A 23,059-nucleotide genomic window follows, 5' to 3' on the forward strand; every position below is an offset into this window, starting at 1 on the left:
AGAGAAAGGATTTAGAGAAAGAATTTAATATAAGGTTAGTTCTAATCAGAGTTTAGCAAAACTAGGTTTAAAATACACTGTTAAGCAAAATTAAAAGTTTAATCCATTTGGACATGCTTGTTTACCCAGATTCAAATGAATGAATAAATAAATAATGCATTTGAGTGCTGTCAGGAGGGGCTGCTCTGTAATCCTTTACAAAATATTGCATTGCTTGCTAGCTAGCTACAAAGTAAAAAAGAGCTATATTGTTCGCTGACCAGCTAAAAAGTTAAAAACAAAACATTACATTGTTTGCTAGGTAGCTAAAAGACAATGTTATATTGTTTGCTGGCCAGCTAGAAAAAACTTGCGTTGTTTGATAGCTAGCTAAAAAGTTAAAAAAAAAAAGGGGGTGTTAGGGGCTATAGTGTTTACAAGCTGGCTAAACAGTTAACATATTACATTGTTAGGTAGCTAAAAAGTTTTAAAAAGAAAAAGTTATATTCTTTGCAAACAAGCTAAAAGACTTGAATTGTTTGCTAGCTAAAAAGTGAAAAAAGCTATGCTATTTGCTAACTAGCTAAAAAGTTAACAAAATATTACATTGTTTACTAGGTAGCTAAAAACCTTTTAAAAGACATTGTTATATTGTTTGCTAGCCAGCCAAAAAGTTGAGATGTTTTCTAGTTGGCTAAAAAAAAATGTTTAGGCTAGATAACCTACTCAGGATGTCTCAGCAGACTATTTGGCTCAATCTGTCTCAAAAAAGTTCAACCTCAAGCCTAAAACTGAAGTTAATCCTAGATCACAATTTAAACTGTAGGTTAAAGTTTTGTTGCAACAGAGTTCAATTTAATCTAAGTTTACAATAAAAGCAAAACTGAGGTTTAAAGAGAAGTTTAAATTTAATCATTCTTACTTTTAAGCTAGTTTAAAAAATTTGGTGCAACAAATAATTTAAAATTAAACAGTTATTTAATAAGGTTTAAAAATCAATCTGGTGTAAATCAGCCTTATGAATTTGGAATAAATAATACATTTTGAGTTTGATAAGCTGTTGCAGTGTTTGAGCTGCTTTTCTCTCTACTTTTACTAACTGACATATGCAGTAAGATAATGCTGGGGCGTGCAGGGATTCAAGTAGTTTGTATGTACAAATGCTGTAAAGACACTGTGATTCATATTAAAGGTGTTTACATGTTACAGTATCATGTTGTTCCATGTGAATGAAGTCACTGATCTGTCCCTCCGCTAATTTTATTTATCACCAAAACAGCCAAACTTGATTACTGTGATTCAATTTGTGTGCACAAAATGGAGCAATTATGTTTGACATGGTATGATTATAAGGTCAGTGTGATCAATATGTCAATGTATTATCAGACACTGGAGAACCCTGGTCCTAATGGTTCCTTAAAGTGGTCTGTTTGGGTTCCAGCTGCTCTTTGCTCTATGATGTCATAACATCAGATTTAGACTCTGTTTTCAGTGACACATCTTGCAATTAAACGTTAATGATGGTGAATTAAGATACAGTAGCTAGCAGTCCCAAGGCATAAACAAAAACTCTTCTGCCTTCAGTCTTTCCATCAGATGTTGAAACCTAGCTGCAGCGATTTGATCCCATTCAGCAAATAGTTCATCCTTAAAGGAGAAATCTGTAATATATTTACTGTAATAAATAATAACATGACCGCAATGTGTCATCAGAGATCAAGAAAACATGTTAAGTTGAAATATTCGTTTCACATGACATAAATGCTGCAGACATGGTGTCCTCCTTTAAAATTTCCATTCTGGACTGAAATAACAGTTTCGTATGTCTATTTCACATTAATCAGAGTTCAAATTGATGCGGAATTTTTTGTTGAATGAGTAAGTGTCTGCTTATGAGTCATAAGAAATCATAACTAACCTTGCAGGAGGAGTAGATGTTTATAACTATTAAACTGATCAAAATGTTAATGGAGTTTGGGCTTCACTTTGACAGACAATATTGCTCATGTGTTGGCTGGGGTTCAGAGTTGTTCTTCCACAATAAACTTTCTTTATGGAGCTGGCTTTGTGTGCGGGGGGCACTGTCATGTTGAAACAGGATAGGGACAAACACAAAACAATATATTTGTGAACCAGACAGCTAAACAATGAGCTGAAACTCACAATAAAGCTCCATAACCCTGAGAGGGGCTGCAGATTCACACTGGTTTCAGGTTGTCATTGACACAATACTATTATAAAAACACTGTCACACTGACAAACACCTTGTTTGAGGTGCCATTTTCACTGCACTACTCCTCATATCTAAGCAGTGGAGGAATGTAACTAACACCTTTAGTCACCAACTAACTACAACTAAAGACACAACATGCTAAGAGGCTAACAAAATGGTATTTACACCATGTTTTTAGCCTGAATTTTCACTGTAGATCCTTAGCTTGGAGCCACATTCACATACAAACTGTCTGAACTGTGTGTGTGTGGTGTGAAGGTTGTTGTTTTTTACATTTGAAAACTGGTCACCATTCACTTCCATTGTTTGGGAGATTGTGCAACACTGTTTTCCTGTGAAACTCCAGCAGAGTTTTGTGGACAAACAAAATAAACCCGACCCTCAATTGACCTGAGGGTGAGTAGATAATGACTGAATTTTCATTTTTGGGTGACCTATCCCTTTAAGCTTTTAGAGGTTACTTAAATTGCTGGGTGTGCACTACAGTTTCTGAGACATATGTTAAAGTGTGCTCTGTCGGAGTGATCACACATGGGGCCTAGAGGGCACAGGTGTGGGGAATAAATCACATAGATGAGGGCTTTTCAAAGTCTCAGAGACTGTGGGCCTCAAACAGATAAAACTTGCAAAAAGTGCTCCTCTTAGTTTACATGCTTAGTTAGTTTTGTTCAGTTCCTGGATGTCTGGGATCAGTTATTCTGACACTCAACAATCCAGCCAATACAACATGATATTGCTGTCTGACATAACTTCAGACCACACCAAATGCATTTACGTCTGTCTAAAGGCGTTTACTAGTTTCTGACTCTATAAAAACGGTAAAGTCCTTAATACTGTATCTCTGAATTATCTTTTCAACCAAATCACACACATTTAGACTATTGTGTGTGAACTTCCATTCACTGATCCTCCCCTGAAACTGAGCCCTCCTGAGGAGGCCCACTTCCCACTTTCAAAACCTCTGAAATACACCTTTAGTACGGCAGCCATATTGATATGAAATAGTAGGCTAAACACAGGTGTTAACCAATGATACTAATTAAACTCCCATTTCATTGAATGTGGGAGAGCCTTTCCAGTGAGCATAATAGCAGCACTGTGTTTGACCTGAATGGAACAGAACCTCAATTAATATCACTGGCAATACCTGTGCTTACTCTACTATTACCAGAGGTGGCGAAAGCACACACATTCTGTACTCAAGTAGAAGTGCAGATACTTGTTAAAAATAAGATTCTGGTAAAAGTAGAAGTACTGATCCAGCTTCTTTACTGCAGTAAAAATGAAAAGATACAGGATCTATATTATACTCAGAGCATAAAAGTAAAAAGTCATCTGCTGAAGGACATTTCTACTGACTGTTTCTGTGCAAAGCTAACTGAACATCAACTTTTCTCCATGATCTTGTTACGTCTTTCATCTTGTTACCTCTTGTTACATCTTGTATGTAGTTTTCATCTGGTCATGTAATTTTCATCTTGTTACATCTTCTTGTGTCTCGTTACATATTGTTACATCTTGTTTCATCTTGTTACAGCTTGTTATGTTTGTTACATCTTGTACATAGTTTTCATCTGGTCATGTCAGTTTTGCCTTGTTACACCTTGTTACATCTTGTTACGTCTTATGTCTTGTTAGCAGAGGACTGACAGCCTCAGTACATGGAGCAAATGCTTCACCAACTGGGTTTTTTTTTCCTTGGAGCCCCCTCTTCTTCACTTTATGAAAAGCTGAGCCTAACAACCTGCACACACGTGTATATATGGCAAAGGAACAAGTGATTATTTCCAAAGCTTTAGCATTCAGTTATAAGTGTGCCCATGTCTTCAACCTTTACCTTTGATAAATGTTGCTTTTCATTTTTTCTTTTAACAAACCAACAGAGTAACCTTACATACACTCATAATGATGTATTATCACAGAGCTTGAGAGGTCACAGAATGTATCCTTTAAATTGTTTTGTATACAGACATTTGTATGAATTGTGATTCTAATTAACATGCAAATCTAATTTTGGCAATGTCAGATCAGAGAGAGCCTTGGGGACCCCATGTGATTTTTGGCACCCACCTAAGGGGGGCCCAGACCCCAGGTTGTGAACTGATGTTTTACGTAATTTTCATCTTAAGTCCGGTACATTGTATTTGTCTTGTTACGTCTTTTTATGTTGTGTTTGTCTCGCATTAAAACTAAAGTAACAAGCCTGTTTTGAAAATGTAAGGAGTACAGATATTTGTGTTAAAATGTACACAGAAAAAGTAAAAAGTTTACAAGAAATACTTGAGTAAAGTACAGATGCCTGAAAAATCTACTTTTGAACAGTAATGAATATGGCTGCTGTGATCAGGTTCTATTCTGTTTTGGGGTTTGGACCACCTTGACTACAGCACACTAGACCTTTTAGGAGAGAAGTGTGAAAACTAACTCAACCTAACCTGGTATTAACTGTTAGACCCCACAGCATGGCAGCAAACACCGAGTCACAGCTTCCCCACGTGAATACAGGAAGCTTCCATGCAAACACACAGACAGGCAGACAGACAAACAGCACACACAAAGAGTATTGGTTGGCCTGTTGGTGCAGTTTCACCCACCGCCCCTCCCCTCGCCGTCCCCTTCTCTTCCTCCCAGAAGAGCCTCTAACGTCACGCCCTCTGTTTGGGTATTGTGATGTCTTCTCGCGACATTTCACTCGCCGTCAAAAAAACTAGAGAGACGCGATCGATGACATCTCGCGAGGTCCCCCTCGGAGGGAGCCCACCCTTCAGTGATGCCGACTGCAGTGTGTTTAATAGCAGCGAGGGAAGCTTTGGGAGTCTAGGAGGAGCTGCGGCAAGGTCGAAACCAGCATCCTGCTCTGAACCACGGACACACAGCGGAGGTGGAGCAGCGGTTAGCGAGTCACGGTAACCGGGGGGTTCTGGATTTACTGCCGCGGAAGAAGAGGGAGGAGAGCGGCTCAAAGTTTCCAGCTGTAGCCTCATGTTCGGAGGCAGCTAACGAGCAAACCTCTCCGTCACTGTATTGCCGCCGCTCTCCGCTCGGCTCACCGGCCACAGCAGCGTGTTCTCCCGCTACATTGGAAGCTCCTCCCGGGCTTTCACACTTCCTCAGTTAGTTTAGCGGGCCGAGCCATAACGTGGCTGTTCTCCTCACGGTTTCTCGTTCACTGGTGTGTTTTGTGCCATGTCAGCGCCATCCTCCGCGCCTTCCGCTCCGGCTGACAGCGCCGCCACGGAAAATGATTTTCTCGCCCCGGATCCGGGGCTGAGGCCGCCGGGTCCCACGCCCAGCCAGAGCCGCTTTCAGGTGGACCTTGTGGCTGAGGCAGCGGGCGCCGCCGAAGATAAGTCCCCGAGCTCCGACGCCTCCACCACCGTCCCATCCAGCGATAAGGCAACCCCCACCGCTCCCGCAGATGCTGAGCCAGTGGTCGGCGGAGAGGAAGCCAAAGGCCGGTTTCGGGTGGTGAACTTTGCGGACCCGAGCGGAGCGAGCGGCGCGGCCTCTCCGGAGGCACCGCCGGCAGCCGACGGGCTGCAGAACGGGGACACGGTGATGAGCGAGACCAGCCTGCATTCATCCACAGGCGGCCAGCATCACTATCACTATGACACCCACACCAACACCTACTACCTGAGGACTTTTGGCCACAACACTATCGATGCCGTGCCCAACATCGACTTCTACCGGCAGACAGCAGCCCCGCTGGGGGAGAAGCTCATCAGACCCACCCTGTCAGAGCTGCACGACGAGCTGGACAAGGTAAGACAGCCGCCACACATGGCCGTGAGAACGCGGACTGAGACAGTGGGGTTTAGCGCTTATAATATCATTGTAGAAATCAGCTTATAACGTTAATGAGTATGGGTAATAAGAAGGAATGCACAGCATGTCTATCAGAGGACGATCAAGTTCTCACGTCCTTAATCCATCCATTCAACCACAGCCTACTATAGATCCATCCGTCTCACTCCAGCTCATGTGTTTGCATTGATATTGTCAGTCTGTGCACATGTGCGCACAGAAACAACATGTGCTCCTTCTAGGTCACAGCGAGCCTCCACACTGCTTTGTTTTTTCACAACATTGACAGATGTATGTATTAGGAGAGAAGCTCAGTCTTACAGCAGGTTAGTGCTTTATCTAAAAGACTGGAGGTCAGGTGGTGCTAGACGTCCAACTGCTGTTTATATATGTCTGCACTGGCATTTTCTTTCTATTATGAACAATGAACTCATTAAAGGAGCAGTTTCAGCCAGTTGTAATTGGTCAGGTGCTTCTCTTGTGAATGGCAATCTGACTGAAAGACATTTTTTGTTATAAGCAGCCACTTTGTAGGATAATATTGTGAAAAATGAAAGATTCCCTCTAGGTGTGTATTAAGACATACATAAATAGTCTGCTTGGAACAATAACGTGTGCCTGGGGCTGTGTATTAGCAGGCATAAGGTGATATGACTCATATCTCCATACAAAGGACTGGATTCAATATATTATGATATTATGTTGCTATTTTTAAATCAATTTTAGGAAAATTGCTATAGTATAAAGGACAAACCCCTATATACATAACATCTGTTAAAGAAGTTTATTACTATGCAATCAGGACAATGAAGATGAATAACAACACTGCTCTGCAGCAGTTGGAGGTTTAAACACAACACAAAATGAACCACTGCCATGAATCTTTGCATGTATGTGTGCATGTACAATGTTTTTGAGAATCAACACAGTATCAACATAATATCACAATATTTAGGTATATTTATATTTTCTGACATTCCTGTGTTTGTCTGATGTTTTTACACACAAAAGTATGATTACCACGTTAAAGTCCCTCCAAAGGTATCAACTTCTTCTACCTAATTAGATTCCTGAATATATAAATAGGCAAGTTTTGGTAATTTCTGAAGTTGTCCTACACAAGATGTCTCTTATTTGACTGTGAGGTCCATTCTCAGTGTATATACACTGGCATCTTCACATTCCTACATCAGACTTGTAGAAGTTATAAATTGGTTTTTCAAATTGATTTTTCAAACTAGTTGTGATGTCACAAATCATGCTCACAGGCCCGCTCCTTAAAATCGGATTTTCAACCAGCTCAGAGAATGGATGTAAAACAGTCTCCTGTTTTAAAGCTCTATACATACATCATTCTATAAAATGAAGCTCAAACATCCAACTGAAGAACAAGATGAAAACAGAATTTTTGAGTGGAGGGGGACTTTAATAGCTTCATCTTAGGTGTTTTTTCTCTCCTGAAATGTTCACCAGAATTAGCTTAACCTTGTTTGTGTTGGTGCTTGAACATTACCACAATATGATAGTTGGTAGTCACCACCATGGACATTCATGTGCTGCTATAACAGCTCCTACTCTTGTCTGAGGGTTTTTCACCAGAAAGTAAATGTGGCTGCTCCCAGTCAGCCACAAGAGCATTAGTGAGGCGTTAGTGATGTTGAGGCAATGAAATTTAAAGAATGTTTAGCATGAAAGGGACAGTTCAGATTGTTTGAAGTGGAGTTGTATGAGATATAGTCAGTGTATTACCTACTGTAGATGGCGGTCGATGGGTCCCCAGTTTGGAGAAGCAGCAGGAGTACCAGTGTAGGAAGCTAAGAAATGTACTGCTGTGGACAGGGTCACCGGTGATACTTATTGTATACACCTAAATAATCTATAAGAGTTTAAGTGTACACTATATTTAGGGTATTTTTTACTGCTTTCATCAGGAAACAGTCACAATGTAAGCCAGATATTGCTTTTTCCAAAGCAAGCAAACTCCATTGACAAAATCAGTCATTTTATCTCACAGAACACAGGAGTTGCCTCAATCAGTTAGTTTGGTCATGTTGTGCAACTTTGGTGGATATAAAGTAACCCTTTAAATTGCTAAGGTTACACAAACAAATCAACCAATTGAGGCTGCAGTGGACAAGCAACTAGGGGTGTCCCGATCCGATATTGATATCGGATATCTGTCCAAAAAATGAGTATCGGATTTTATCGGACTGCATCTAAAATCTCTGATATAAGCACTCCGATAAGCAGTCCATTTTCTGCTTCAGCACTTCTATCAATCGGTGACTCTGGTTGCTGACTATTGTTCTTTGTTTGAGTAACATCACTTGATCAAGCCTTTTCTAACATTCCACACTACAAAATAAGTAATAAAAGTATGAATGATTCGTGCTGATATCGTATCGGATTGATATTGGTATTGGCCAATACTCAAGGCTGCAATATCGGTATCGTATCGGAAGTGAAAAAGTTGTATTGGGACATCCCTACAAGCAACTCTCCTATTCTGCCAGGTTAAATGACCGGTTTTATCAAATGAGTTTGGTTGATTTCAAGAGCGCAATATGTGGCTTTTATAATGGTGGTTCCTTTCAGAAAGGTCTGTCTGACCATGAGGTAAAATGGTGAAAATATAAGTATCTCATACAACCACACTTCAAAACATCTGCACTATCCCTTTAAGTTTTCACATCAGCAGAACTAAGGAGGTTCAGACAAAACAAACCAAGACTGAGAGCATGTGGGCCGGCATGTCCACATACTTTTGGCCATATGGTGTAAGTTGCCACTTCTGATCCATCTTCTATGTGGGCCTCAAATAAACTCTAAAAGAGAAGTAAAAATTTAGAAATTTGCCAGAAGTGTGTGGAAAGTGTGTGTGTGTTGCAAAAGCATTACCATGCATGATTTTTTTTAATCTGTCAGTTTGTCTGACTCAGTTTGACATTGATAGCCTTCAATCATGTGCCATCATGCAAGCGGTTCCCCCAGGCAAGCTCAACGGCCACCAGCTCGACTGATTGGTTTCTCCTCTGTGGCTGTTATTTTCAGTGAAATCAGATGCTGTGTTTGGTTGGAAGGACACTCGGGTCACAGCTGCATGTGACTGATGACGAGCCGGCTCTTGGAGATGATTTTTAAGAGTCATTTCTGCTGGAGCACAGTGAACTGGAGTGTGTTTATCTGACCCCAAATAGCCTTTAATTGTCAAGGTTAAATTTTGATAAACCTCAGAGTGACTGTTGGCAGCAGCAGCCTGGCTAATACATCACAGCCCTGATGAATTTGCACTGGTAACTCACTGTGGAATAGAGAGCCTGTACTGTAAACATCAGGGCTATGAATAGAATACATTCATCAAGTGCAGTGCGTAATACATAGCAGCCCCTTTTTTTAACTTTATATCCCCGAGTGCTTTTTCTAAATTAGAAATACAGTTCTTTGATGCAGCTTGAACAGATAATTATCATGACTGATACCAGATCTGCATAACAGGGGCATTGTGTGTTGATGGAGCTGCTTGACCGTGTTCTCTTACATGTGTCATAGTTAAGTCTTTTTCCACAAAAGAACTTTGTTTCAGAAGTTTGAAGAGTTCACGTTCATGTTGTCGATTGCCATTTCCAAATACAGAGTATAATTGTGTTTCTCACAGCCCAAGGTGCTAACAAAGACATATATCTAAATATAAAAACAGAAACTTAGATATTTGGGGTTGATACCAATATGGCCTTGTTAAAAAATCTGATAACTGTTTATTACAACATTATAACACAAAAAAATAATAGAACTGCCATGATTAATCAAATACTGATAATAATTAATAAATTATTAATTGCTTTTTAAACTGATTGCCAAATATTTGGATAATTGATTAAGCAGTTTGAGTTTTGAGTTTTTTTTTTAAGTAAAAAAAGGTTAAAACTTTCTAATTCTAGCTTCTTAAATGTGAGTGTTTTCTAGTTTCTTTTTGGTTTCTGAAGAGGTCATCGTAGGCTTTGGGAAACACAGATCAACAATTTAAAAATTTTCTGACATTTTATGGACCAAACAACAAAATATTAATCAAGAAATGATCAACAGGTTAATTGATAATAAAAATAATTGTCACTGGAAAGACTTGAAAAATGGGCCCACAGGTCAGCATGTGGATGGATCTATTTCAGTGTTTCCTCTACATTCATTTAGGAGTGGCGGCCCGCCACTCCTAAATCCTAGCCGCCACTCCTTCAAATTTCTTTTTTTAAAAATTATTATTATTGTTGACGCAAATACACCACCGCCGCATCTCTCCACCTTCAAAACAGACTCCTGTCGGGTACTTGCGAGCACTAAGGTAAACTGCAGATAACTATCTTGCTCAGTATGGAAATATACTTGCGCGTGCTCATTTGCATGATGCTAGCGTTGTTTGGGGAGCGTGGTCGTCAAGCACCTAGGCGACAGGGCAGAGTCAGAGGAGCGAATCCCCGAATTTTAAATGAACAATAAAGCAGCGAATTACCGGCCGGAGAAGAGGCAGACGTAAGTTATTAGCTTGAGATAACTCGACATAGATTTTGCAAGTTAAACAGACGTTCACAATATGTTGATGACCAGCTAACATTACGTAACTTATCGGTACTTTAAGTTCATTTGGCCCGGTGCCAACTCAGTGTCGCTAACATGAGTAAACTAATTGATAGTATTAGGCTAACGTTAATATCTACACACCATTATGTAACAACTGACTGCATTTTTCAGATGAGTTTATTGAAATATTTCTCTAAGAAGAGAAACGGAACGCCTGCCCCCACTGCTGAAAAAAATCCTAGAGGAAACACTGTATTTTTTGCTGAAGTGACAAGATTATCACAGGGTTAATTAATTGATTAATCAAGACAATAATCAACAGATTATTTCAACAATGAAAATGATCATGAGTTGCAGCCAAGAACTTTTTAGTACTGAAAGCTGGTATAGAATGTCTGATCAGATTGATATTCTTGTTTTTGTATTCTTTGATTAAAAAGTTACTTATATGAATCATAATATTGCCAATTTTATACAGGATTAGGTATATATTATATAAGTATAGTTCTTGTATAGCCACTTGTGTAGAAAACATTTAATAATTCATGTCATATACTGGTGTCGAGCTTTCCAGTGTAATAAAACATGTCAGTGAGGCCATTTTGTAGCTGTAAGAAGGTGTGTTTTTTTTCAGTCTTGATGAAGTTTTCTTCTGGTCTTCTTGCTAAGCTAGACAAAACAATTCAGAGAAGTGTCTCTGTGCTGAGCGTGCAGAGATCAAACTGATATCAGCCCTCTTATCTAACTCAAAAACCCTGTCAGAACCACAAAGAAACATGTTCAACTCTGAGTATTTCCTCAAAGTGAGTCTGTTTTTCTTTGTGCATTTTTGTCAGTAAACTGGTCGACTATTGCAGCTACTCCTCCTACTAAAAGACATTCATATTTATATGCTGCTGTAGTTTAGGTGCAGTGTCACATTTATTGCAAAAATCATGTGCTGGTGTGAAGTGACTTCCTCTTGATACATCTTAGAGTCATCACTAGTTACCTGATTGTAATGCATGAATAAAATGAATAATGATAACAATAATAAAATAACTGGCTCCCTGCACTGTTTACAGTTTTCATTATGTAAACCCCTGATGTTTTGGAGTACCAGTGCTGCATGTATCCTAACGTGTGAGTGGACAGATGAACAAAATGCAGTTCTTCAAGGGATGTGAATGTTGGAAAGTCGCCCGTTCCAGTAGACACATTATTTTTGTATGACAGAAAATCAGCCTGTACAGGCTTGAAATTGGCCTAGTTTAGGTCGTCAATCACAGTGAACAACATTGCTTCTTTTATTGTGTTGTTAACTTATGACTGTGAGAGCACATCAATTTCAGCATTCTATATTAAGTTACCAAACAACAGAACAAACCGGTTTGATGATCACTGTGATGGATAATCAAATGTAGGCAAGGATCATGTCTCTGCAGGCTGGTGTTCATAGTGTGAAGAAACAGTGAAAACAGATGACTGTCTGGATGATGAGAAATACATCTTAACAAACAGAAATGGATAGATGTATAAAGGGTCACTGGATACAGTGTTGGAGACAGGCCTCTGTTAATTCCTATGAGAGCTGCTCGGTGGCGCATGAAGCCAAACAAGTTCAACTTCCAGGTGTAAAATTACCTGGATCTTCTGCATATGCTTCCCTTGAGACTTCCCCCAGCTCAAGTGCTCAACTTCCGGTTTAGCCCTCAGGGGATAACATGTTTAACGTAACAGTCTGAATGTAATTAGACCCAGTGGATCAAATTCTGATAGTGATGTGAGTCATTTTACAGGGACTTAGACACTCAAAAAATGTATCCACCATTTTACCGTAGCCTTTTTCACAACTAAGCTTATAGAAAAAAGTCTTTTTGGGCTGCTGTTTCTACCACTACATTTGTCACACAGAACTATCTGAAGTTGTTTTTTACAAACTGTTTGGAAAAGGACTGGCACTTTCAAAAAAACACTCAACAGGTGATTGGATGAACCATCTGTCTATCACGTCTAACATGGGTAAACTTTGACCAGTTAGGCCAGACTCTTGCCAAAGCCAGTCAAGAGAATGGTGAAAACATTTTTTCCACGGAGAAAAGCCCTCATCATCGTTCTTTGCTCTTCTTTCAATGACGAAATACTCATCTATACTCGTTGTCACACCTAAAACCATGCCTGTAGATGTCAGCAGTCCCTCCTCGGCCACTGATTGGCTGCATCGCTTTGGTGTGGACACAATCTGATAACTTGAAGCCTGGTGAGATGGATTCTTGTGTGATCTTGTGAATCCAGCTGCTCTCGCAAGGTAACAGTGCACCTCCAAGGGGCTTGGATTGGGCCAGTCCAAGATCACTGCAGTGCCCCAGCAGTCACATGATGGTTTAGTCCACATGGCTCACATTCCAGTGGCAGCAGCAGTCATGGACAGAGGAGAGTTAAACAAAGAAGCTGGCTTCATGCTTTACATTGGCACAATTACAGCCAGTAGAAATAAAGAATGGAACCACTTGAACTAAATCACAAATACTTTCTGCTTTTACATGAACCATTCATGCTCCTTCCCAATGTGATGAATCTGATGAAATCATGCTGAGAAAAATCATCTCAACAATGTTTAGTAGCTGTTCTGGATCTTCATCAGCCAATAATATGCTCACTTATCACAGAACTGTAGATTTTCAATACCATTTTTCCTGAGCACCTCAAGACTGTGTCAAAGGTCAAGAGTAAACCTTGAACTTCATTCTTTGAGTCAACATGTATGAGAAGTCCTTTTAAACTGGTTACAAATGAAAAAATGTCTTTTGAAAAGTTGCAGTTTGGTCTTTTGAAGTTATTTCAGATGTATCCATGAGGGGTTTACAGTATTTACTCCACCCACTTCAAATCTGTATGGACAGAACCAAAGAAATGGATTTAAACATAACAAATGAGGTGATACAATGACCAAGACAGTTTCTTTTTATTAACATGTCATGAGTGCTGGTTTCCATCCAACCAGAAGTGTTTCTTGTCAGGATGTTGAGGTGATTTTGAAAAGCGACGACTAACTTGCTTACTTGAGTCCACACCATTGTGAAAAGTGATTATTGTCAGTAAATCATGAGTAGTTCATGTAGTAGTAAAGCAAAGTAAGTAGTGATGATGTCACTGACCTTGTTTTCAGTTTATCAAATTAGTGAGGTGAAATATCAGGCTGTTCAAGGGAAGGCCATCATGTGGAATGTCGTGTTAACATTCCACAGTGAGATATGCCTCTCGTTTTCCACTTAAATTATCTTTCTTACAAAGCCATCACAATGAAGTGTGAAATACTGTTAGTCCTGAACCCCCAAAAAAACAAAACGACAGGGCCAATGTAAGAATTATTGCTCAGCTGTAAAATATAATATTTTTTTCACAACTCACAAACACATTTGAACTTATCAACATGTTTAACAGCCTCAAAAAATAGGCATAGGAATCATCGATACCAGTGCCCTTAACGGTCTGATCAGTTCCCTTATTGATACCTGTTACATTCGAGCTGACAGTCCACTAGGACTGATGATATATTGATAAATCTATATAGTGTGATAGAGGCTAGATATTCTCTCAGATTTTAGATTTATCTTTGTATTGCAATATGGCTTATGTGCTGTCTTTTCATGGTCTTAAAGAATGCATTACAGTAAAGTCCATGTCATTAATGATCATTTATCAAAAATCTGATTGTGTTAATATTTTGTGAAAGCACCAACGGTCATCCCTACAGTGTTGTTGCAGTCTTGATTGATTTTTGCCCAGTACATCCAGCCCTAATTAGTACAGCTTGCTTTTCCATTTAGGTTTTATTGCTGGTGTTTCCTGTTACTTGAAAATCATTTTACAGACATTACAGCCAGCACTGTTGTGATCTTTGTGTAGACAAGTCACGCTTTGGACCATTTCTTCCTCTCCACCATGGCTCCTTGCTGAAAGTGTCCAGCAGCGTAGACGCAGGAGTTTGATGTTGTTTTGCAATGCCAAACTGTCAGAAAAATAAAACATTTTATAAACTGTGACACTGTGGTCACAGTGTCTTTTAAATGCCTCTGTTGCCATAGTTGACTACTTAAGTTTTTTGACATGTGGTGGAGAGAATATATAGATGTGGCTGCTGCTGTTCATTGCACTATGTCTCCATGTTGTCTCCATGTTGTCTCCATGTTGTGTTCATTATTTTCCTTTTAAACACAACTAAGTTACGGACATGTGGTGCAGAGATGAAGACCCTTTTAGACTTTTAGGCAGTGATATCATTGTCCATGGTGATGTTTTACTGTGGGCATCGTCACATGCTGATTAGGTAGACTTAACCCACCCTTATGTCTGACTGGTGCTATACATTCTGACTTGCATGCAAATCTACAAAGACATTTACTGCCCTGAGCCATCCTGCTATGACTGGAAATGGTATGACCATTAAACCTATCGATACACAGGATATGATGCAGAGCCCAGTGGATTGTGCAGGCTGTTGCTGTATTGAGAGCAGTAAAAAACAGCCAGCACAAGTGTGTAAGTAGTTCCTGTCATGGGCATTCTGTAAGATTGACTCAGTTATAAAGAACTGGGGCTATTTTCTAGGTCTTCATCAGTGAATTTATCAAGATAATCCAGTGAGTTTGCTCCCTGGAACAGATTAGATCTGGAGATGTCGAGTTCTTCTAGTTTGTCTCGTCTGTCCCTCAACATGAGCAGGATGCCTTTCTCCAAGATTGCTTCCTCCAGTCAGTTGTACAGTAAATGAAAAATGGTGAAAAGTAATCTCCCTTCTCTTAATCCCTGAAACAGCTGATGAGCTGTTCCCATATCCAGCCATCAAGTAGTTTGTGATGAAAAGCTGCTCTCATATTTTCTCAAGGTTGTGTAGCTGACAGAGGGCTGCTATTGTGTTCCACAGTCAGAATATATTGGGTCTTAATGGCAACACAGAATCAGGAGTGGGGCCTGTTTCATCACCACTAAATTACTGCTGCTAGCAGATATGCATGATCAACTGATGGGCGGCAGGATTTAATTAGCCGCTGTGCTTGGCTCACATTCATGGACCGTTTGGCTCAATATCTGGGAAATAGCTTTTGGACTTTGAAATTCAGGGGGTTTGTGTTGGTTTGAAGGTCGTGGTGACCGTGGTGTTTCCACTGTATCATGTCTAACAGTGAAGAGTTTCCCCTTCGCTGTCCCACACGCCCAGATCGAAATCTGGGATGGAAATTCCACTGTACCGATTGACTGCGGCCCATGGACTTTTTCACAGCAATCAATGAGTCATCCAGTGTGCTCTCAGGGTGGTTAAAGAGACTGAGTGCTGCTGTGTTTCCCTGATCACTGCTGGTCACTTCAGGTTCATCATGTAACCTGATAAGGGCGGTGATGGTTTGCTCCACTAGAAGAATATTGGGTGTAAGTGGTAGTTGGAGGGCAGGATGTCTCACTGTCTTGGTGTATCGGGCCCTTGATCAGGCAGCAGCAGCCACTCCGGCAGTGTGCTGTGGGTGACAGGGCAGATTTATTCCATCCAGAGCAGCCAAGCAGAAATGCGTTGTGCTTAAATATTGATGCAACCCTCAGTGCTGCTCCAGTGTAGCAGCTCCACTGTGTCTGAAAAGGCTGCAGCGTCATGTGTGGTGATAGCATGATCTCAGCTTTTTGAGGAATTCAGCTAAACTTTGTTTGAAAGCATCATATCAGCTGTGTGATATACAATAAAAACATTTCTTTGACATGCTCTTATGGCCCATGCACACATGGCACAGTTCTTGTGCCAATTGATTATTTAACCAATAGTTTCAGCTCTGTGTTCAATATCCAGCGGAAGTTAGAGGCTGATTGTTCCCTTGTTCAGCTGAGCTGCCACTCTTGCCAGGCAGTGGACAGTCTTGCACTTGCTCAGTTGATTGACACATTGTCCCTGGAGCCTTTGACACATGCACTCTGTTCATAAGACTGAGGAGGCTCCACCACACAGCCCAGCTGCCATCTACACCACCACTTTTTAACTGACAAATGATTGATATGATTGAGAAATTTTAATCACATCGTTAAGTACTACAATGGCACTGTTTGATTGTAGAGTGATGACTTACTTGATTTATTTTTTTAATTAATATCAAATTACTGTCACAGAAAAGTTCTTGGTTTGTTTTTCTGCCACAAAATAATTAGTCATCCATCAGAGATTTTGCCATATTGTTCATACTGTGGGTGCCCCCCCCCCTTAATATCACTGGCTGCATTCTTCTATTGTGGGAAATGTGGCAAGCCAGAATAATGCAGTATTACTTGATTGCTTTACATTTTTTGCACCAATAATATGAAGTAGCTATCTTGATTTGTCAATTATTTAATTCACCAGATGCAGGGTTTGTACAAGTGTAGCAGCTGGATTCATGAGATCATGCAAAAATACATCTTGCCAGGTACAAGTTATGAGAGTGCCTGTCCTTTTCCAAATAGTTTTGAAGGATGTTGGTTCTGTGTAACAAACCATCTGGCATGTCAGGGTAGGAAATCCTTGAAAACGTGAATTTTAATGTGGTGTTTTCAAGGTTTGAAAAGAGTTTGAATTTTGGATAACGTGCTTGAAAACTGCTTGAAGTTGTAATTGCATTATTTTCGTAATATATTGCTACCTGATTGAATAGTTGCTACTTTAGGTAAAGAAATATGAGTCGGATATTGGCTCAGCTGGGTTTTATAGAGTGCCAAGTGTACTTATACAGGTGATACATTTTGAAACTTTAAACAAGGGCTGCAACTAATGATTATTTTCATTGTCCATTAATCTGTATGTTTGGTCTAGAAAATGTTGATCAGTGTTTCCCAAAGCCCAAGATGATGTCCTCAAATATCTAGTTTTGTCCACAACTCAAAGAGATTCAGTTTATTGTCATAAATAGTAAAAAAAGCATAAAATATCCAGATTTAAGATGCTGGAATCAGAGAATATTGACTTTTTTTTTCACAAAAAATTAGATTAATAGATTATCAAAATAGTTGGAAAAGATTTTATAATTGACTAATAATCAATTAGTCAAGTAATCATTGCTAATATGAAACATAATTTTAGTTGTTTATAGCACAATAACATCAGATTTAATGTGTGAAGGAGTGAAATAATCATTTTAAGTATATGTATATAAATATGTAATTTACCACAGCTGTAAGGTGCTGGAAAAGCTTGAAAATGCACCTTGAAAATTTTTGATAAGTGCTTGACTTTGTCTTGGGAAAATGCGTAAGAACCCTGTAGATAATTCACTGGCCCTTCCTGTTTTTCTAATGTGTATGATGCTATATGTATCCATTAGAAATTGTAAGTTACACCAGTCAGCTAGTATAAAAAGAAAACACTCAAACGAGCAATCAAAACTGAGCACAATTTATTAATTGATAAGGTTAAACATTGTCCAAAGAATATTGCATGTATTGCAAATCATGTTTTAAAAGCAGATGAAAAGTGTGAAACTTTACACCATTATGAACTTTGTACGTGATCTTATAAATCATGACAACAGCTCAATAAATGGGTTAACTCTCAGACTAAGCAGGATCTCAGCATCTGCAGTTTATGTTTACTTGTAGCAAATGTTTGCTGCCACACAGTGTGGTTAATGTTAGTAGTGTTAGCAGCAGCAGCCTGCTCTCTTTTCAGGTTAACGTCCACGTGTCTGTGCTGAATGTGGTTACACATTACTCCAGCTGAGGGGTTGTATGCTAGTTTATTTTGAACTTGACTTCATACAACCTTATTTTCATTTTCTTGATAAAAATGCTGCCAAGCTGCACTGGTTTTACAAAATGTTATGTGCCCTACTAACTTCTAATAGAGGTCTGCAAATCATTGAGTGAATTCCCTAAAATGAATCTTATTTATTGCGTTAGTCCCATTCGTCTCTGTCTCCTCAGGTCTCCCTCACACACACTGCGGGCTAATGCAGTGCACACTAACAGTCTTGTGATTGACAATTTAAATGAATCATTTGTTGTAAAACAGCTTTGTTTTAATATGTGGATACAGTTTTGTCTTTGCACAAATTATGAAAATGTTTACCCTGTAGCTGCCTGTTTGACACCTGTAGCTGCTCTGTTTATGCAGATTATATTAAGATCAGATATCATCCGTGATGACCGGGACTATTGCATTTTCTGTGTTTTACAGTCGCTAAATTTCCAGTGTAAAAAACACAACACAACACACAAACACAATTCTGCACATTCTTTGAGTTTGTCTATACATCCTGTCTACATATGGCAGGTGAAACAGTCCCTCCAGGAAGTTGTGATTGCAACAATTAATGCAAATTCAGCCGATGCCGATGAATTGCGTTCATCCAAGTTCCACCAATCATAGCAGCCCCACTTTTTAAAGATGACAAACCATCCTGACCCAGTTCACAACAGGCCTTATCAATAAACCATTTGACCATTTTTACTGCCATTTCCACATCACCTAATATTAGATTACGTGCATATACACATTAAATATTTTATCAATGACACATAAGTGGATTAAAGCTGAGTTAACAGCCAAGGCAATTTACTGTAATAGATTTTTGAGTTTTGAATCAAACATATCTTTTTAAATAAGCTAAAAAAAAGTTTTGCCTACCTAGTTCTTCTTTAGATAAACTTGAATCTTTGATATTTAGAAACTCAAAAAAAAAGAAGACTCGGACTCAGACTGTAGTGCGGTTTTATTCTCCAAGCATACAACTACAGTACATATTTTTATTGCATATTTTTTTACTGCATACACTACAAAACACAGCTGTTTTAAAAAGTCTGCAAAATCCTGGATAGACTGTTGAATGCAGCCTTCGTTCTTGGGTACTCCTATTGTTTTCCCTCTTGTGAACTGGATAGAACATCAGACACTGTATATCCTTCCTGTTCCCGCTGACACTGATTGGTCAGATATCACACACACACTGCATGAATGTGAATAATGTCTGATGCCTCGTCTGTAACTAAATGGAGCCTCAGATTCTGTTTAGATTCCACAGTTGGACTTGATGCTGAAATTAATTAATGCCCTTCTTCGTTGACCCACATTATTGTTACACACACTGTACAGTCAGCCTCCAGCAGTTTACATCAGCAGCATTTGGGTCACCTTTAAATATGTGTGTCCCTCATTCACACACAGGGGCTTGATGAGTCATGGTGAACATGGTGTGATCTGCTACATGTCAGGTTTTACTCTAACATCGGTAATTAGCAGTGATCCAGTGAAATTTAACTGTTTCACTATCAAAAAACATCTGAAACGGTTTTCATTAAGAACTCTTTTCATCCAAAGAACGTTTATAAGAAGAAAGTGTTCTTCAGGGATTGTTGAAACCCTTGAAGAACTCTTTCATCAAGGGTTTGTCAAGGGTTCTTTGTATCATAATATAAAAAGGTTCTTGGTAGAACCCCCTGGTTGGATTCTTCTTGGCACCCTTAGAGAAGTAGAAAGTTTCTGGATAGAACCTCCAGAGAGGGTTCTTGGTGGAACCATTGCACCATAAAAGGGTTCACTGTAGAACCTCTCACAGGGGGTTCTAGGTTATGCCTTTCACAGAGGGTGTTAGATATAACCCTTTGTGTTGGTATTTAGGTAGAACTCTTTGAAAGGGTTCCAAGTGAACTTGAACCTTTAACAGGAACCAGAAATGGTTCTCCTACGGGGACAAGCTGAAGAACCCTATATGGTTCTAGTTTGCAACTTGTGATGCTGTGAGAGAACATGCAATATAAATAAAGCTTTGATTGGAGGTGGGGGCAGGGTTGCATTTGGTGTTGTTTGGTAAATGCCAGTTTTTAAGAATTTGTAAGTATGATTAATTGATTAATTGATGGTTAATTTTACCAATGATCGATTAAGGAAAGAGTTAGCTTGCAACCCTAGCTGGTATAAATGATACAGTTTTTTCAGTAAGTGATCAGCATGGCTAACTGTTTTCATAACTTGAACATTTTTTCAGTTTGTGCAAGCCTTCTACTACAACAGTCTTATTGAATAGGTGACAAAATAAAAGTTTTTTTTTAGACTGTATTCTGCCCTGAATACATGTTTGATAATCACTGACCTGTGCCTGCAGCACTGAGTATAGCAGGGCAGTAATTTTTGTGAATTTTAGAATGCTCTTCATAAAGCTCTTGGAGGACAGCTGGTGTTTACACACAAACATCTGAGACTTTTGTGTTTTTTGTGTAATTAAAAAAGAGAATTTGTGGAAGGTTTTGGTTATTTGTGTAACCTCAGTTCTCAGGAGGTACATTACATGTGCTAATGTGCACAGATGTTGTAATCCTGGTGCAAAGCTGATAGTGGGATGACATGTTGTCAAACCAGTGTGGTTTGTCAGTATTTTGATGTATAAAATGATAATCAGGTTGTGTGCAGGCTGTGTCAGCCTTCCAGTAAACTGGAATGTAGCCATTCGGCCGAGGCAGTGTGTATAACCTCATTCAGCTCAGGCATGTGTGTGTGCAAGGAGAGCTGCTGCTGCTGCTAGCGCTGCTAATGTTAGCTACACTTACGAGACAGGTAGCTAATGTTAGCTGTGGAAACACATTTAGTGAGTTGTTGACAAGTTCTGTTAGATAATGTTAATGCACGATACAAAGTTCTACAGAATCATTGGGTTATTGTAGAATGTAGAGCTGCAATGATTAATTGATTATTAATCAATGTATTAAATTAACCAGCAACTATTTTGATAATCGATTAATCATTTTGAGTCATTTTTAAATTTAATTCTCCGATTTCAGCTTCTTAAATGTGAATATTTTCTGGTGTCTGTACTCTCAGTAAACTGAATATGTTTGGGTTGTGGACAAAACAAGACAGTACAGGACAACATTTTCTGCTTTGAGAAAAACTAATCAACATTTTATGAACCACACAACTAATCGATTAGAGTAGTTACAGAAAAGACTTGGAAAAATAGGTCCAAACATGTGGAGCACATGGGTGTACACTGACAAGATGGTGACAGGATTTATTAATCAATTAATTAATTGAGAAAATAACCAACAGATGACTCAACAATGAAAATAATTTTCAGTTGCAGCCCGAGTAGACTGTGATAAAGAGTTTGTAACGCCTCTTAGTACACACAGTATTTTTCAGACAGTGTTTAACCTTACAGGTTAAAAATAAATTGTCTCAACTTTAACTGTTTGAGTGTTTTTTTTTTTTTTTAGTTTTTCACTAGGTGACTGGTCTAAACTAAAGTTTCTGTTTAATCAACAGGGAAATAAGTTGCCAGGAACATTTACAACTACTTTAACCTGTATTTAGTCTTAAAGTCACAGAGAGGTTGAGGCAGGTTGGTACATTACAGAAAAGTTTGTAGTCTTAATCATAAGTTGCATTAGAGCCTCTTCAGGCCAGTCAAAGCTGCGTTTGTTGCATAAAGTCTGATAAATAAAGGGTCTTGCAGTATTGCGTTATACCTGTTAGAGGCTGACTGCTGAGCAGCTGAACAACATGTCCTGATATTTGTCCAGTGGACTGATTAAATCAGTTAATTACTACTGAAACTGGAGTTCAGGCTCACACCCCTGTGAATGTTTATGATTGTGAAATTTTAGATTTTTCTATATGAAAAAGAGGAAAAACAGGGTGTCAGCTGCTCTGCTGTGACCAAATGCTGCCTGACAGACGGTGAGCTACAGATGTTGAGTTGCTGCTCTTTACAGGAGATGTTGTGAGCGTGCACAATGGAACCTCTGTTTGAGTGTTACAAGATCTTTTTTTTTTTTCTTTTGAGCAAGTCTGTCCCTCCCCCTGGTTCTACTCTGCCATGCTCCCCCTTCTCTTTGTTTGCTGCACAGATCAGATCATCGTACACAGAAACAGGAAGCAAAGGACGCCCTGGGCTTCTGCTGTGGCCTTTGACAGGAGAGGGAGTCCTTTTGTCTCAGCATCAGCCATGGCTGATGGCCTTACAGCTGTTGTAACACACACGCACACATGAGCAGTTTGCCAACTGGAGCTGGACTGAATATCACTTTTTTTTTTTTTTAACAGTCAAAGCTTGTATTGCAGTTTTTGAATGAAGCTTTGAATGTCATATTTTATGACAGTCTTGTATTTGAATGAAGTGATTCATCAGATTAAATGTTAACAATAAAGTTAGTCTTCTTTCTTAGAGCCAAAATAGGTTTCCTCTTATTGTGGTTATATAAATGTAATTCATAGTGCTTTTAGATTGCTGCTAGACCTCCCAATTAAAGGGACAGTGCACCCTAAAATCAAAAATGCATATTTTCCCTCAGGCCTGTAGTGCTGTTTATTCATCTAGATAGTTTTGGTGTGAGTTGCAAAGTTTTGGAGTAGATGTTGCTTGAAAAAAAAAAACTTTTGAAAAATTTAAAACCAGTGTCTCTTTCCAGAAATGATGGCCTACTCAAGATAATCCACAGACCTTGTTGTGAGCACTTTCATGTAGGAACTGCTTTCTTTGCAGT

At 39.2% G+C, this 23,059-nt stretch overlaps 1 protein-coding gene across 1 annotated transcript in view; it reads left to right on the plus strand.

Moving 5' to 3' along the window:
- Window positions 1–4,991: 4,991 nt before the first annotated feature.
- Window positions 4,992–23,059, plus strand: part of slc12a2 (solute carrier family 12 member 2) — a 90,409-nt gene continuing 72,341 nt past the window's right edge. The window contains exon 1 of the mRNA XM_084745326.1: window positions 4,992–5,977. Within this exon, the coding sequence (XP_084601452.1) occupies window positions 5,399–5,977 (579 nt within the window). The 5' untranslated portion in view covers window positions 4,992–5,398. The remainder of the gene's footprint in view (window positions 5,978–23,059) is intronic.

Source organism: Lutjanus erythropterus, chromosome 20, assembly GCF_056507025.1.
Source record: "Lutjanus erythropterus isolate fLutEry1 chromosome 20, fLutEry1.hap2, whole genome shotgun sequence".
Lineage (NCBI taxonomy): Eukaryota > Metazoa > Chordata > Actinopteri > Lutjaniformes > Lutjanidae > Lutjanus > Lutjanus erythropterus.